At 38.5% G+C, this 15,705-nt stretch overlaps 1 protein-coding gene across 1 annotated transcript in view; it reads right to left on the bottom strand.

Moving 5' to 3' along the window:
- LOC111328749 (A.superbus venom factor 1) overlaps positions 1-15,705 on the bottom strand; it is a 60,498-nt gene that overhangs the window by 25,989 nt on the left and 18,804 nt on the right. The window contains exons 15-32 of the mRNA XM_088757917.1: positions 14,886-14,954; positions 14,464-14,667; positions 13,813-13,989; positions 12,542-12,616; positions 11,684-11,735; positions 10,800-10,856; positions 10,100-10,243; positions 8,518-8,638; positions 7,700-7,937; positions 6,254-6,496; positions 4,900-4,951; positions 4,528-4,593; positions 3,366-3,428; positions 2,491-2,682; positions 1,791-1,869; positions 1,031-1,193; positions 445-525; positions 35-203 (exon numbers count right to left, since the gene is read on the bottom strand). Coding sequence (XP_088614043.1) covers positions 35-203; positions 445-525; positions 1,031-1,193; positions 1,791-1,869; positions 2,491-2,682; positions 3,366-3,428; positions 4,528-4,593; positions 4,900-4,951; positions 6,254-6,496; positions 7,700-7,937; positions 8,518-8,638; positions 10,100-10,243; positions 10,800-10,856; positions 11,684-11,735; positions 12,542-12,616; positions 13,813-13,989; positions 14,464-14,667; positions 14,886-14,954 — 2,245 coding nt within the window. The remainder of the gene's footprint in view (positions 1-34; positions 204-444; positions 526-1,030; positions 1,194-1,790; positions 1,870-2,490; positions 2,683-3,365; positions 3,429-4,527; positions 4,594-4,899; positions 4,952-6,253; positions 6,497-7,699; positions 7,938-8,517; positions 8,639-10,099; positions 10,244-10,799; positions 10,857-11,683; positions 11,736-12,541; positions 12,617-13,812; positions 13,990-14,463; positions 14,668-14,885; positions 14,955-15,705) is intronic.

Raw genomic sequence — 15,705 nt, 5'->3', positions numbered from 1 at the left:
TAAGAAGTTAATAAAAACCAAAAGCAAAACTAACCGTCATCATACTGGGCCTTCTGTAGAAGTCGATCATTGGCATTTACTTTTTCCCTGCTATCAACCAAGCCCAGAGCATAAGCCACGAGAGCCATACTGTAAGGTCTATTCAGGTTTTTGTACTGACTCTCCAAAAAGTTTGTGGCCCTAAGTACATGCGCCTGTGAAACCTAGTATGGAAAATAGTGCCGAAGTTTAGCTTGTTTTAAATTCTTTTGGTTGGCATTGAAATACAAAGAAGCAGTACTTCTCGTCAAGACAAAATCAAAAAGAAAATTGCAACTACGAGGGGTGTCCCCCTGGTACTATTGGATCGCAATTGTTTGTATTTCATTACATTGCATAGCATTTGTTCTGACCATAATGTAAGGCATTGCAATGCATTGCATCACTGTTAGATCTTATACATACCACTTCGCATTTGCATTCCGCCAGAGCAGATAGCACAAAGGCTGTCATGGCAACGTCTCCCTCTGAATTGTATACACCCCCCTGAGATATAAATAGGCATGAGTATCAATGAGTATCTGAAACATAAACCATTAATTAAGTAAATAGATGAGAAGTTCGCCATTATGTATCAACACTCAAGAGAAAAAAAATTATTCTTGGCGTTGCATCAAAATGAAATATCAAAGAACTGTGTTAGTATTTTTTTCATCCCTGCTTTTTCGTTAATTTTGGGCAATGCCACCAAATGTATAATCGAAAAAAGCTGCCGTTTCGATTCGAGAGGAATAAAAATCATAGAGCTCGGGATTATCGAGCTTAATTTCATAATAGCAAAACGCTCCGTTCAAAATGACCCTTTCAACATTCTCAAACACTTCCTTAACCAACGAAACTAAATGTGGATTTGCGGATCACCTCTTCTCTCCCAACATGATAAACTACTTTCACCTCATTTTATCGCAGCAAAAACGTAATTTGCCCTTTGTTCAATTTTGGGTTGAGACTATATCAACATGTATTACTTCCTAGACTTTGAACATCTTACCACCATCTCTCTATGAATGACATGGTGAACTTCGGGGAAAGCTCCATCGCTGCGTTGGTTTTCAACCAGCCAGCCCACAGATTGGCAGAGCATTCTTTCATCCATTTCATCACCTAAAAACTTTTTGGCCTTGCAGAAGACCCTCATCACAAAAGCAGTCAACCTAGGTCGCATATGTAGAAAAAAGTAACTTAAGTTTTTGAGATATATGGCTCATTATTCAAACGAAGTTTTAACAGCGTTTTCGAAAGTCGTCGTCTAACCAGTGTTTCGCACGTAAGAGTTTAGATCATGTCTTAACACCGAATTGACTACAATAGCGAGTTAGAGCCATTCACAGGTAAGTTTAAACGCTATCTACTGGGTAATCTCGCAGCCAGCCGTTTGGAAATGGACGGACTTGTGTGGTACAAACACTTCCAAAGAGAGTACGCCAATCCGAGCTCATATCAATTTTACCACCTCTGTAATATATTTTGTTCCGCCTGAGCCCTGTGATCTCTAACTTTTCGTTTAACACTTTACCTCCCTTTTTCTTCCCAGTCGAGAATACTTTTCCTGACCTAAAATAAAAACGGTTGTAACAACAAGAACGTTCTGAAATCGAGGAACCGATAGGTGTCGCATGCTTAAAAATACACAAGTTAGGACGTACCGAGAAACGGGAGGTTTCTACGAACGTTACAGGAAAGATTTTCGATGTTATTAAACTAGACTGATGAAAGGACAGGTCAATATGGAAATGAGAAAGTTTACAAACCATGTGCTTCCTGGCCGTTCATTTCCAAATGCACTAAATGACCTGTCGTTGCGACGGTAGTTTAATTCACGTCGATAACCTGAAAATGTACCGCAAATTTCATGGTTGTTTTGTTAAAATACAATAAGCTTTTTCTGTGTATTTAGAAATACCTGTAGATTCGTTCAGTTTAGTAAAGGTTAACTAAAACACGAGAGATGAGCTACTGATAGATTTTCTCAAGTGCCCTTGCCTTATGTAAAGTTACATTACATTACAGAATCAGTCTTCAAAGGGAGACCAGCGCCACTAACGTACTACAGCTTACAACCATTCTTTGAAATGGAATCAAAGGCAATGTAAAATCATTTTGAACTATCCTTATCAAACAGCTCGCCCTTTTTTTAAACCTACGATTACGAGGTACAAGATCGCTTCGCTGATGGCGTGGTACATCAACGCACACTAAAATCGTCCAAATCATCAAAGAAAGTCAAGTACATGTATGGCTTCAAATGACCTTATACCGCAGTCACCTAGGTGAGTATTTTGCTTTCATGCACGGCGAATTCTGTACCTGGTATCCAAAATTTAAACGGCTTAATCTTATACAATGTTAGAGGAAAGAACTTTAATAAAGCTTGCTCGCTCAAAGGACCTTTAGAGGAGAATAGAATTAAGAAAAAAAAACCAAATGTGTAAGAACGAAAACTGAATATACCCGACTGGATGAAGCGGTAGGCACTTTCCGCATTTGGGTCGCTGATCTGTTTTGTGTTCGTTAGATATTCCAGCACGTACACGTTTGGAGCAAGATAAAGCATCGTTTGCTCCCCACATCCTGTCGGTTGGCGGAAGAATTTTTCTAGACCACCTTCGATAGTAGTGTTAATGGCTGGACCAAGAAGGTTTCCTAATGGGAATGGAATATTAGAACAATCGTGATTCATTTCCACTCGATTTCTTATCGAGTGAGTCTCTTATAGTCATTTTTCTGTGGCTTTCCACTTGATCATAGCGACAGTATTTTGTTCTTTCTTTTTCGGGCAAGATGATATACTGAAAGTTCACGGTTTTCCGGCCAACGACTTTGCCCCAGTTCCCTTATCTATTTTAGATGGCCTAGACAGTGGTCAATCACAGTTCAGTAAACAGCGCAGGCACTGCGCAGGCACTGCGCAAACTAACTCAAGAGATAAAAGTTTACCTGGAATTCATCAAGAGTAGTTTGACGTTTGATCGCCAATGAAGAAATCTCAGATTCAGTGTAGTATAATCAATTTAGGACGGAACCCAATCACTGTCAAACTCGTGCTCCGGGCAATCCTTGAGTCAGCAGAGCATATTCCTCGTCTAATATGTCAAATTTTTTTATGCTGTTCAACTTATGATATTTGATTTAAAAATGTTGTGGGTCCACTTTGATCGACACTATTACCCCTTTAAGTCTCAATAAATATAAATAAACGATAGCTTTTTCATCTAGGTTGTCTGACATTTAAAGGTTAAACATCTTATGACAGGAAATACTTTGAAAACTCCATAATATCATTTCTCCAATTATTCACTAAATTCTAAATGTAAAATTTTTCTTACCGGTCAAGTACACGACAGCTCCAGTTGAACCAGTTATTGCCTTTGGGGGAATTTCGAAGTCAACTACAATAAGTAACATTTACTCATATCAGGTTTTAGAAGTATACATATTAGCACACGATAAAAACGAAGACTCCTTTTGACAACCTCACTGATATTGTTAAACAATTAAATCAAAACATATCTTATTTAGAAGCATTACAAGAGCTTCATTACATTTGGTGATAACAGATCTTGTTTAGTAGTATTAAAAGAACTTCATTACCTTTGGCGTTGGGAACATGAATGGAAATAACATATTAGTATTAGCCACTCAGTTAAAAAAATATTGTAGGCAGTTGATAGATTCCTATCTAGATGGCGATCTTACTTTGTAAGTAGATTAATTGTTACCTTTACTTTCTGTGAGAAATTAGTCCATTGGACTGTACATAAGTTTGTACTAAGCCGTTAGTGATTATGGCTTATAATCCTACGGTAGTTTGACATGGAAGCAGATGCCTAGTTCTACGGTGATTACAACTTGGCATAAGGTAATTCAAATATCTTGCGGTAAGATATATTTTAATTAGGATAATATGCTTGATAAATGAGAGAGTAATTTGATCTAGGTAAAGTTAGTATCGTATTTGTATTCCTGGAAATTCCTACTTCTTATACTTTCGATTCTTTTCAGATTATTATTTTTTTTAGATCAATTTGACGTTGGTCAAATACTGAGAGCTTGCTAATTGTCGCCTTTATAAGTTGAAAACCGGCAGTTTCTTAAAGTTGTTGTGTTATACCCCAAGCTAACAAGTTGTTTTGAATTCCTAAGAAAAGGAATAAAGAAGTATTATCTTTACAAGGAGTGTTAGAAACTCTTCCAACAAAGTAGATTCAAAAAGTACCCCATGAATTGGCCCAGAGATTTCCTAAAATTGAATCATTTCCTAGAAAACCTACAAAAGCATTAGTAAAAGAATTGTTCCCGTGGATCTCATGGAACTTGTTAGCCGAGTAGTTGCTGGCAACGCACATTTGTTTCGAGACTGATGATTTATAGTTCAACACTAACAAGGCTACGAGCATTTCAAACAGAACCGGACACGCTCTGTAGTCATGCCCTTCAATTTCGCGCCAACAAAATAGTCTCCTCCAAAACATTTGAGATAAAGCATACTTGTAATGTTCCTTGGTGATATGGTTGAACTGTGTTCTCCATTATTAGTGTCATCGTTGAGAATTCCTGCGAGTGAAAGCAACGAACATCCGTATCAATAATCATTACGGCGGGCCATTCCCACAAAATGTTTCGTTTCCCTTCGCCCACCTGACCGACCGACCAAAGTATAACAAATGAATAGTCAAAATTCAATATTTCATTTAAACTACGCTGAGCAAAGGAGCGTACAATTGTAATCAGACCTTTCTATTTCACGATTAATCTTTTCAGGCTCCCTCTATCAATTTTATTTCTCTTCTGAACTTTAATTTTTTACACCAATTTCAAAGGCATGAGGGTAACGGAGAAGGGGAGTGCAAATGGAATTACCTTTAGGATCCAGTGTAAAAGATCGCGAGGTACGATTTTCCTTTCCTTCTGGCTACAAGTTATGAAATAAGGAAAAAGACAGAAATATAGCGCTGGTGATATGTTTCAAAAGAAAAAAAGGATAACACTGAAAGTATGCTGAAATAAGTTAGGACCGAAGCAGCACTTTACTTCAACATGCTTCAGTGTCTTGTGTAGTTCTGCAAGAGCAATTTCCGTCTTTAAGACAAGGCTATAAGATACGATGAATATATGAAGTTCATATATTTTTTGAACTGCGGTTATAGATACGTATAATGCACGATCCTCGCAGTAGAGAGCGCTATTTATGCAATAGCGAAAATCAGACATGACAAAAATCAGGCCTGTACGGGATTCGAACCACTGACCTCTGCGATACTAGTGCAGCGCTCTACCAATTGAGCTAACAAGCCAACTGGGAGCTGGCCGTTAAGTTGATTCCGCAGTTCATTAAATATATGAACTTCATATATTCATCGTATCTGATTTATCATCACGGGTTTATTACGAATCAACTTAACGGCCTGCTCCCAGTTGGCTTGTTAGCTCAATTGGTAGAGCGCTGCACTGGTATCGCAGAGGTCAGTGGTTCGAATCCTATACAGGCCTGACCTTTTTCAGGTCTGATTTTCGCTATTGCATAAATAGCGCTCTTTACTGCGAGGATCGTGCATTATACGTATCTATAACCGCAGTTCAAAAAATATATGAACTTCATATATTCATCGTATCTGATTTATCATCACGGGTTTATTACGAATCAACTTAACGGCCTACTCCCAGTTGGCTTGTTAGCTCAATTGGTAGAGCGGTGCACTAGTATCGCAGAGGTCAGTGGTTCGAATCCCGTACAGGCCTGATTTTTTTCGGGTCTGATTTTCGCTATTGCATAAATAGCGCTCTCTCCTGCGAGGATCGTGCATTATACGTACAAGGCTATAAATATCAAATCTCGCCCGCCGGTATGAACATTGTTAAATCTTTCTGTATTGTCCTTACTTTTCCACGGAAGAATATTTACTGATTGAACATTTTTTGAACGCACCTTTTAAAACATTATTCTGCTTGTTAACATCAAAAGTGCTTTATTTACGATAGCGATTTCAGGATTCATTCACCACTTGAACTTTATGCGCACGTATGACACAGGGTCTCAATGGGTGAGGGCTTTTACGGCTGGGGGTTAAAGTTTTGGCCAATTTACGGCAACCAATTTAGCAAAATGATAAGCATTAGCTTGATTAAAATTTGTCAACTTTTAACGACTGTCCAGCATCCATCTGAAGTAAACAAATATTTCTTAGTAATATATTGCAGATATAGACCCACTTACCACAACAAGAAGCTTTCGTTGTACGACGTCCACTCCCCTTGTATCCCAAAAGACTTCACCCTCTTTTTTTACTTCAAGAATGGATGAGACTTCGATTTCTATTTCCCTTGCTGTTTTGGGAATAATTGGGACTGCAACAGATTTGGCATCGTTTGGTTGAAGGTAAAGTATCCCTATCAAAACAAGGCTGTCATCGGCAGCAGTAGAACAGAAGTCTTTGTTACCTCTGAGGTATACCTTTGCCTTTTGGAGATACAATGAACCAGAATGTAATTAAGACGCAGTCTCTGTAAAAGCGGTCCGGTGCCGTCGGTTCAAAAATTCGATTTGTTTCAAACTTTACACATAGTTTGTTCACAAAACTGTCGTTAAAGGAATTTTTTGCTTCGTATAGTTAGATCGATGCTTTTACTTTGGAGATAATTTTTCAGTTTGACACCTATTACTTTGATTTTTCCACCACGACCGTAAATATACAACTTTTAATCTCGGTTCAGTGCAAAATTCCAACTTCTTCCCCATGATATTTTAATTTAAAGAAAGCGACTAGACTTTTTAAGTCTGTAATACACGTTTCGACAGAAACTTCTGTCATCTTCAGTTAATTACAGTACAAAGCTGTATTTTCATTCAGACTAACTAAAATAGGATAGTAGAGTATGGAAATATGAAAATACGTTGTGGTTTTGGCGAAATTCTAGCACAGCCGGCCAACGTATTAGGTACATTTTCCAAAATTCCAGCCACCTATGCACAAAAAGCGGACTCAATTACTTACGAAATTTACTTCTACAACCTATGGTCGACGCCTGAATTAAGCGCTTTGAGGCTTCATACTGCTTGATGTTACCATAATACAGCATTTAGGGTAAGAAAAACTTCAAGCCCATCTAGGTAAATACTGCCGCCGAAAGTCGACGTTTCCCTTTAGGGCGACCAAATGTTCTGTTTTTCATTCAGTAATGAATACGAAAAAAAAGTAGTACCTCGAAGCGTCAAACATAACACACGCTACCTTCTCTTTATCTGATCAGTTCTAAGACAAGTGTATTGGGGTAAAAACCAATAATAAATCAAAGTGGCTGTGAGCTAACGAATTCGAAAAATGAACTATGAAAGGTGAGATGTCGAGGCCACTGACCCAGCGACTTCGTATTTTAAAACGTTTGTGACGCTTTAGCCGTCGCTCAGTAAAACTGCGTTTCAAAATAACTTCAAAATAACCGAACCTTTTATCTGAGAATGTATTTTTGTGAACAGTGTCAAGAGGGCCGAAAGCTGACGGAGGGAAAGACATTTATTTAATTAAATCGATCTACTTATGGGGAAAACCGAAGGCCCACTGATTGCGCAGAACCGTGGTCTCGGTTAGATCTTGTGTACAACCGAGTAATTGTCATTTGTACAGAACGGAATAAAAATGATGACCTCTTAGGTTAAGCCTACCCGGTATTGATTGTCATTCTTTATCATATAGTTGAAAACTGTCGCCAGGATCGAAATCTGCTCTCCTCTTTTCACTGAGTAAGGCATCTTGAGCGAAACAAAAAAATCTTTCTTGGAAACGATCTGTAGTGGTAAGGCTAGGCCCAATCCTGTTGTGTTACTGATGGCCACGGCCTGTATAACCCAAGTAGTTATAGTGTCAGGTATCGTGGCTTCCATTTTTGCAGTCCCATCCTCCCTGTATGAAAGTAGGACATTTTTTGTCAAGCTATTATAGGAGTAACAATTGCACGTTATATTTGTTAAACTCTCTCTATGGTCGGTTCTTGAGGTTCTCCTTAAAAACCTAAAATAGAAGTTGTAGCATTTGGTTGGTACCGAGCATTGGTAGCCGCGTGCAGACGCTTCAGAGAGCGCTCCGTGTAAAAATTTAAGCTCTGAGTCACATTTCTCATACATCATGAAGCGACTGAGAAATGATGAAATCCTGGCCCTCTAGTTTTAGCAGTAGGCTTGTCATAGGGGATCTATCTGTAGCAAATTCCTCTGTCAGTAGCCGGTGAAAAGTGAGCTGTATACTCAACTCTGAAGAATGCCAAGTGAATTTTACACAGATAGGAGTGGCCTTGACGAAGAATTAACCACCTATGAACTGAGTAGATCTCTTTTATTACGTTACATGCACAAAAAAAACTGTGGTAAATGAAAAGTTTTTGAGGCTGGGTTCTTTCTCTTTTTTCATGAATATGAGTGTTTGCTTATTTATAGCCATCGATACTCTCAAGAATCGTTAGTGACAATCAACAAATTTACGTTACCCAACAGGAAGCTCTTCCCAAATCCAAGTTTCTGGAAAATCGGTTCGTTTTTCTGCATCTGCGAGGTCCCGCTCGGCATTCTCTATATTCTCCGTACCACTTCTTCCAAGCAAGGCGGAATCTAAACGTTTTTTCCAACACAAGTTGCTTTCATTCTCTTTATCAAAACACGCCGTTTCATAGCTTAAAGACCCTTAAGGGCATCTCTTTATGGTCAATATCCGTTGGCAAAGCAACTTCCAGACCACCCGGTAAAATTATCTCAAATTTTAGACAAGAGGAGACTTTTAATTTTGTTTTGGAATTTTTTCCAGGTATCATTAGGAGCTTTCTGAACCCTCCCAGTCATATTGTGTGTTATGATATGATGACAAATAAAAAAAACAAACGCTGTTGACGATTAAAAATAATAAGATTGTAGGTCTAAAAATTTATCTCCTTTTCTTCAAAGTAACACGCTTTGGTGGAACTCTGACGCGCGGTACCATCTTTGTTAATCCCGTTCTACTTTCATACTGCGTTTAGGCAAAGCATTCATTGAAGTTTGTTGAAATTGTAAATTGGCCACCGTAACGAATAAAAAAGAGTGCCGATTTGAAAGATTTGAAAGTTAATCTTTCAAATCGGCACCCTTAATCCCACAGGTATCAACGAACGCTTTTCATTCCACTAATTTATTCGTGTTTTTCCCGTTGCTATGTTCCCACCAATGGCGTATCTCCGCTTCTATATTTAAACCCACATACAACCCACAATTCCTCCATTCGCTCTGACGAAGGGCTAACGCTCGAAACGTCAGCTTTTTTATTCGTTTCGGTGGCCAATTTGTAATTTCAACTGAGTTGATATAACAAAATTACCTTGTTACCCCCACCGACGCAGCACCACAGTTTCTTTAGGAACTTTTAGCCTTCATTCATTGAAGTATTGTAGTGGTCACATCGACAAGTATTTTTATAGGTGCACATTATCTTACTAATTGCATTTATTCATCTTTTTATCGTTTTTAATATTTTAAGCTTTCTAGGCTTAAACTTTTTCTAATTTTGGTGTACAATTTATCCCCTTTCAATTGAAGAAATAAAAAAAATTTCATCGAAGTGAATTAAAGATATAGCTAAACGTGCGCACGAAGCCTGTAACCCGATACTGCAAATTATGCCCTCGAAAACAACCACTCTAGGAACGTTTTGAGTCGATGCCGTCTAAAATTGTGTGATTATCCCAAAAATTATAGATCAAATTGTTCGAGACTATCAACCTATCAAGTTTTTGTCAAGTGTTACTTCAAAAACACTTTCTTCCAGCTACCGCAAAGCGTACCGTGAACCGCTGAAATGACGCGCGTGATCAGTGCCAGTGGAAGTATAAATGGGGTAACATTGGCCCATTGTATCTCTTAAACAAGCACGGTGACCTATCTTTTGTAATGAATTTTATTTAAACAGACATTGGTAGGAAACATTTAAGGAAATTTTAAAAAAGCTTGTTCGATAACTTTTTTTTCTGAGGAATCACCTTAAACCTAGAGTTTACTGAGCATTTGGGTTGTATTTTGGTAGGCAAAGTTGTTTTTACTCACCATTTCTACCATATTTTTCTACACAACAGTTCCAGAAGGCCTCTCTGCAGTCATCAGGCAAATTTTTGTTGGCGTCCAACGAAAGCTTGGCGCAGGTTACGTTTCCACCCGCTTCTCTTCCCCATTCACAGCATATTTTTAAAACTATTGGACGAATAGTAAAAGTGTACATTTGAAGAAAAAAAACGAACTTGCAGTTAAAAAACAAGTAAAATTTAATCGAAATCTTTCCCGAACGCTACTATATGGGTGAAATTCTTAGAAAACGAGTTCTTTTCCGTTCTTTAAAATAATCAACAACTTTGTAGTATAAGAAACAAAATCGATTAAAGTGGCAATCGATGACAAAGCACTTGAAGTTTGCTTGAGTTATGAATGTCGTCTTCATATACAGAAGAAAACTAAGTCTTAAGCGACACTACTAAAGAAACCGAAACTGGCGATTATAAAGAGTTTGCCCTATTCAGAAAACTGATTCATTCAGATCCCCCATTGGTCTTTGATAAAGTTTCCCTGCCAAGAATCATGCATTCTAAGCCATGCTACGAACCAAGCCTTTTGATCATCATCGGCTTCTAATGTAGTTTCCCATAATCCATGTAATCTAAGCAAAGCCGCAAACTAAACGTCTTTACTTTCAACAATAACGGAGACTGTATCAACTGTGGCAACTAAAATCCGTATCTAATTTCAGCACTACCTGGGTCTGCCACTGATCTCCGTTTTCTACGAGAACCATCTTCATCGCAGTCATGGCCTAAGGAAAGAAAACAGACATCACAGCTTCACCACTGTATTCAACTAGTTTTTTTTATTCCAAGAGGAGGATATCATCTTAAATTACGACTCTCGTTTTTCTAAAACGTTTGAACACAACCTTTGAAACTTGACGATCTTAAAATACACTAGCGTCGGGCATATTTTCCGTGCTACGGTAATTAAAAAGATCTTACCATGATTTTAAATTTCCTATTTCCTCTCGTGTTATGATTATCTCACCCTCATTGAACAAACACTAAAACTTGATATTGTTATCGAACAGACGGAGTCGAGTATGTTTTCGGCGCAGAAAGTAAAAAGACTTATTATTACACGACTCGGGCAGTCGAGGGCTAATAACTAAAATCAACCAATCAAAATGCTCTATTGCCGGTCCAATATTCTCTAAGTATTGGACCGGGCACTGTCCCGAATGGTCTCGAATGATACCACACTGGTGTCCCTTTGAACTTCAGTCGTATGATAAATCTCTTATTAACCAAGCTTGCTCGGGACTGTACTGGAAGAACATCGGCCCTCGGTCTTTTTTGTACGGACCTCGCTGCGCTCGGTCCGTACTGTCAAGACCTCGGGCCGATATTCTCCCAGTACGGCCCTCGCGCTTGGTTAATAAGATATATTTATCCAATTTCGACTTTCGAACGTCCTTTACAAAAAAAGAATGGTTTTTGTTATATGATTCGAGCTTTCAGAGTGAAAAGATTTTCATTGCGTTAACTTAATGGAATACCTCTTGTTTCGAATTAACAATAGTTTCGAGTAAACAGGATTATGCTGTATTTTTATGGCTTTGCATCAACTCACCATTTCTTCCATCACTAACAAAGTTATCCGTCATGATGACAACACCAGCCCTCTGGCAGAAATAAAATAGAGAAATAGATGAATGCGTAAATAACTGAATCAAATGAATATACTTCCCATTTTAAATTCATAAACCGGCATAATATATTCTTATAAGGCTAACCCTTTAGCTCCCAGAAGTGATTAACATGTAACTTCTCCCTAAAATACCCATACATTATCCAGCAAACAGGTAAGACGACATTCATAACTCAAACAAACTTCAAGTGCTTAGTCATCGATTGCCACTTTAATTGATTTGGTTTCTTATACTATCATCGATCAATCCATCATTCAATTGATTGATTGATGATTGACTGATTGATTGATTGACATTATCCAGCAAACAGGTAATGAGAATACTCAAACTCATCTGGTAGAAGTTATCATCTTTATCTAACACCAAATTCTTGTAACTAATGTACAAGGAAACATGTAGCAGCTAGAGGGGAGAATTCATAAACAGATCTTGGGAAATAAAAAGGGTTAGGCACATGCTCTTAGTCTCCTATAACAGGGGAGTACATGTCTTCATCTTAAGTAAATTTCAATCTAGTAGCAAAACAACTTTAGGCTTTGACACTTGTACTTAACAAATGAGAGATTCTTCCTTTCTTTAGCCAAAATGTACGTACAACCGCTTCTCCCGACATGGAGGAAGCCGTCGGCTGCACACAAGCCATGCCCTGTAGCCGACATTTCATTATCTTTATCATTCATTATCATTTCATTTTCATTATCTTATTATCCATGTTGATCTCTGCGTCACCTAAGACTTTTAAATTACTCGTTTTTCATGTCATTTATATGGGCACCAACCTTAAAAATGTCTCTGTTATTTTTTCCTCCGCCGACACCACAGCCAAGATCAAGTTCCTTAGCAGTTTTGAGAACCTGAGAGGAGAGGCAAAATTTTCAGACATTATGCTAGTGAACCCAAGAATTGATTTATTCTTTAACGGTAACTAGAAATTAACCAGTCCATTAAGAAAAATTTCGAATATTACGGGGCTAAAAAGTGTTAAATATTATACTGTTTTTATAAACCTCGCTGTTTTGAGCTACAACTGTGTTAGCGTAAAAAAAAGGTTCGGGGAAGAATTTTTGCGAGGTCTATTTTTCTTTTTCGAGTTGAAAAGCATGGGTGTGAGATCGCAATAATTTTCATTGATAAAGTAGGTGGTATACCGTTGTAAAAGGATCGAAGGGTTGACAGTGCAGTGTATCACACTAAGTTACTGCAGTTGCGAAAGCCGTACGTTAGTATGGAGAGCCCGAAATTAGTCTAAATTTTATAAAAATCGTCGTTGCTAAAACTGGATCAATCGCTAGTGTAAGGTACAAATCGAAGGTTACTAATAAACATAATTTCAGTTGTCAAACTCAATCGCTTATGTTACCACCTCATGGTCAGTGACAAAAATACAAATTACAAGTGTTAAACTAATTCGTTAGTGCTGGCAACCAATCGTCATTTAACCCTTTCTTTCCCAAGATCTGACTGTTAATTCTCTCCTTCAGCTGTTACATATTTCCTTGTAAGTTAGCCACGAGAGTTTCGGTGTTAGATTAAGATAACAGCTTCCACCTGATAAGTTGGGGAATTCTCCAACTTATGACAATGTTTGCTATACGATTTGCAGATATTATAGGTAAGTTACGTGTTAATCACTCCCGGGAGATAAAGGGTTAATTCTTCAATTGTCGTTGCTCAATGGACTTGCAATATAGGGCGTGAAGAAAGGATGGGGGCTAATTTTGCTTTGCCGTTACTATCGCAGCATTTACTATCGTGTTCCTTGTGACTAACGGAACGGGGGATCACACTATGTCAGACAAGAGGGCACACTGTCTCAAACAGAGGGTAAACACCAGATTGTCATGTCGATCTCTACACCGTGTATTACTTTATGTCAAAAAAAAAAAAGGCTGACAAAGAGGGGTTCCCTTTGGGCTACGCCCTTGACAAGGTGACTGGAATAGGCCATCAAAAGCGGAGCCAAGAGGGCTCATTTGTATTTAAATAAAGGGATAATCATGCCCTCCATCACGAAAAAGGTCAATACAAAAGCATGATTTGATTAAGTTACCCGCTCTTTGGAAAGTCTGTTCTCATTTCTCAACAGGTAAACACTCTTGTCCACCCCCAAGAGTCCCAGACGTGTTCCTTTAGGAGCCCTGAGTTTAATCACATAATTTTTCGCAGGTTGTGTCTCTACTTTGTTTTGAGGTCCACTTCCGTCTTTGATTTCATAATCAAACTCAACCTACGAAAAAGAGAAGAGTACAGTGTTGAAGTAACTTATATGTCATCCGAGCAAAAGGCATACAAGTAAAATTCAACTCGGTCGCTTGCCGTAAACATGGCCCCAAACCACAAAGAGTTTTAAACTGGTAGTCGAGCTACACGTAAGTAACTACAAAGGAATTTGCGCCAAAACTTTAAGAAATCCTTTAGATCTTGTTGATTAAATCATGTTTGGGACTTAGCTTGAAGCTACTTGAAATAGTACACCAGTGATTGCGATTTGTGAAGTGGTCTGTCATTAGCAGCACGATTAATTTTTTTCGGAACTGTGAACCGTTTCCCCTCTTATTTTGTTAACTTCCCATAAAAATTCTCTTCGGTATACGTTTCTCCTAAGCTGTGCTGACTACCAGTTTGGTAATTAATTTGTTAGCCAGTTCAGTCTTAGTATCTCGCAAGTAGTTTTCAAGCCTATTTCATTTTCATAGCATACCGTGGTTGGGAGTTTTTCCTCTACTTTGAGCAAAATGCTGTCAGCCACGACTCGTCCACTGCTGTCAATGTAGTAAACAATCAAACGGGCGGATGGTGACATTTCAGGAGTGACATGAAGGGACAAGCTCTTTATGTCGCTTTTAAAGCTGTCCTCGAGCACTTCGGTAGTATGATGAGAGAGAATCCTTCCCCTTGAAACCACCTAGTAAAGTAAACCATTTACACGTTAACAAGCAAACGTTATAGTTAACGACCCACCCCTTTTCATATCCTCAGAAATGTCTCAGAAATGAGGGTGTCTGGGAACTTCATGTCCGTTTTGTTTTTGACGCAAGTAACCTAAACTAAATTAGCCAAAGATATAGCAAAACCATTGCAAAAGGAGTGAAGAAAGCAAAGAATCATATTGAAGTCACTTACCACAAACGAAAAGACAGCTGCCTTGTCATCACCTTTCCGGTAAGTTTCAATTTTGGACTTGCCACCGACCTGCGCGATTGTAGGATAGATATTTCGTTATATAATCAGTCGAACAATAATTCCATTACTCAGTCAATAACTATATCTGTCACTCAGATTAATCGACCCAATATGAAGATACAAAGGAACACTGGAATACCAGTGTACACTGAGCTATTTAAAGTTGTTTCCAGCGCCACGATCTATCTCCACAAGAGTTGCCTGCTGGACGATGAACGCGAATTTCTTGATTCCACTCGGAAACGGTAAGGTTTAAGCTTGGTTGAAAGCTGGCAACAAGTACTTTTAAGTCGTGCCATACACTAGGCGCAGAAACGTCTATGCTCGGGATTCAGATCATAATCCTCTCAAGGGTAAAGCGATATCCCGTCGGCTACCGAACGCCAATACTGATGTTTTGCGAGCACAACTAATGATCAAAATAGATCACACTACAAATATGGCGTCTGCGCGACTGGCTTTCAAAATGTTTAAGTTGGTATTTGTACGAAAGAGCTTTCGATCTTATTGTCCTTCCATTTTCAAAGGGGAGGCAGATATCACGGGTAGAGAATGAAAACTAAGCTTGTTGACTTTAAACGAAGCTTTGTCTCATGGACATTATATTCACAACTGGCTCGTAGCTCTATGTAACTAGCTCTATATGCATTGGAGCCAAATTACTTAAGCTCCACGATCAGTGTTTTTACTTCTTCTGAACACATTTTTCTTGAAGATGTAATAATGATAGTGAATTATGGTCATTACAGGTAGTAAAAGG

Source organism: Stylophora pistillata, chromosome 4 (assembly GCF_964205215.1).
Source record: "Stylophora pistillata chromosome 4, jaStyPist1.2, whole genome shotgun sequence".
NCBI classification, from domain to species: domain Eukaryota; kingdom Metazoa; phylum Cnidaria; class Anthozoa; order Scleractinia; family Pocilloporidae; genus Stylophora; species Stylophora pistillata.
This window is presented reverse-complemented; position numbering and strand designations above follow the sequence as displayed.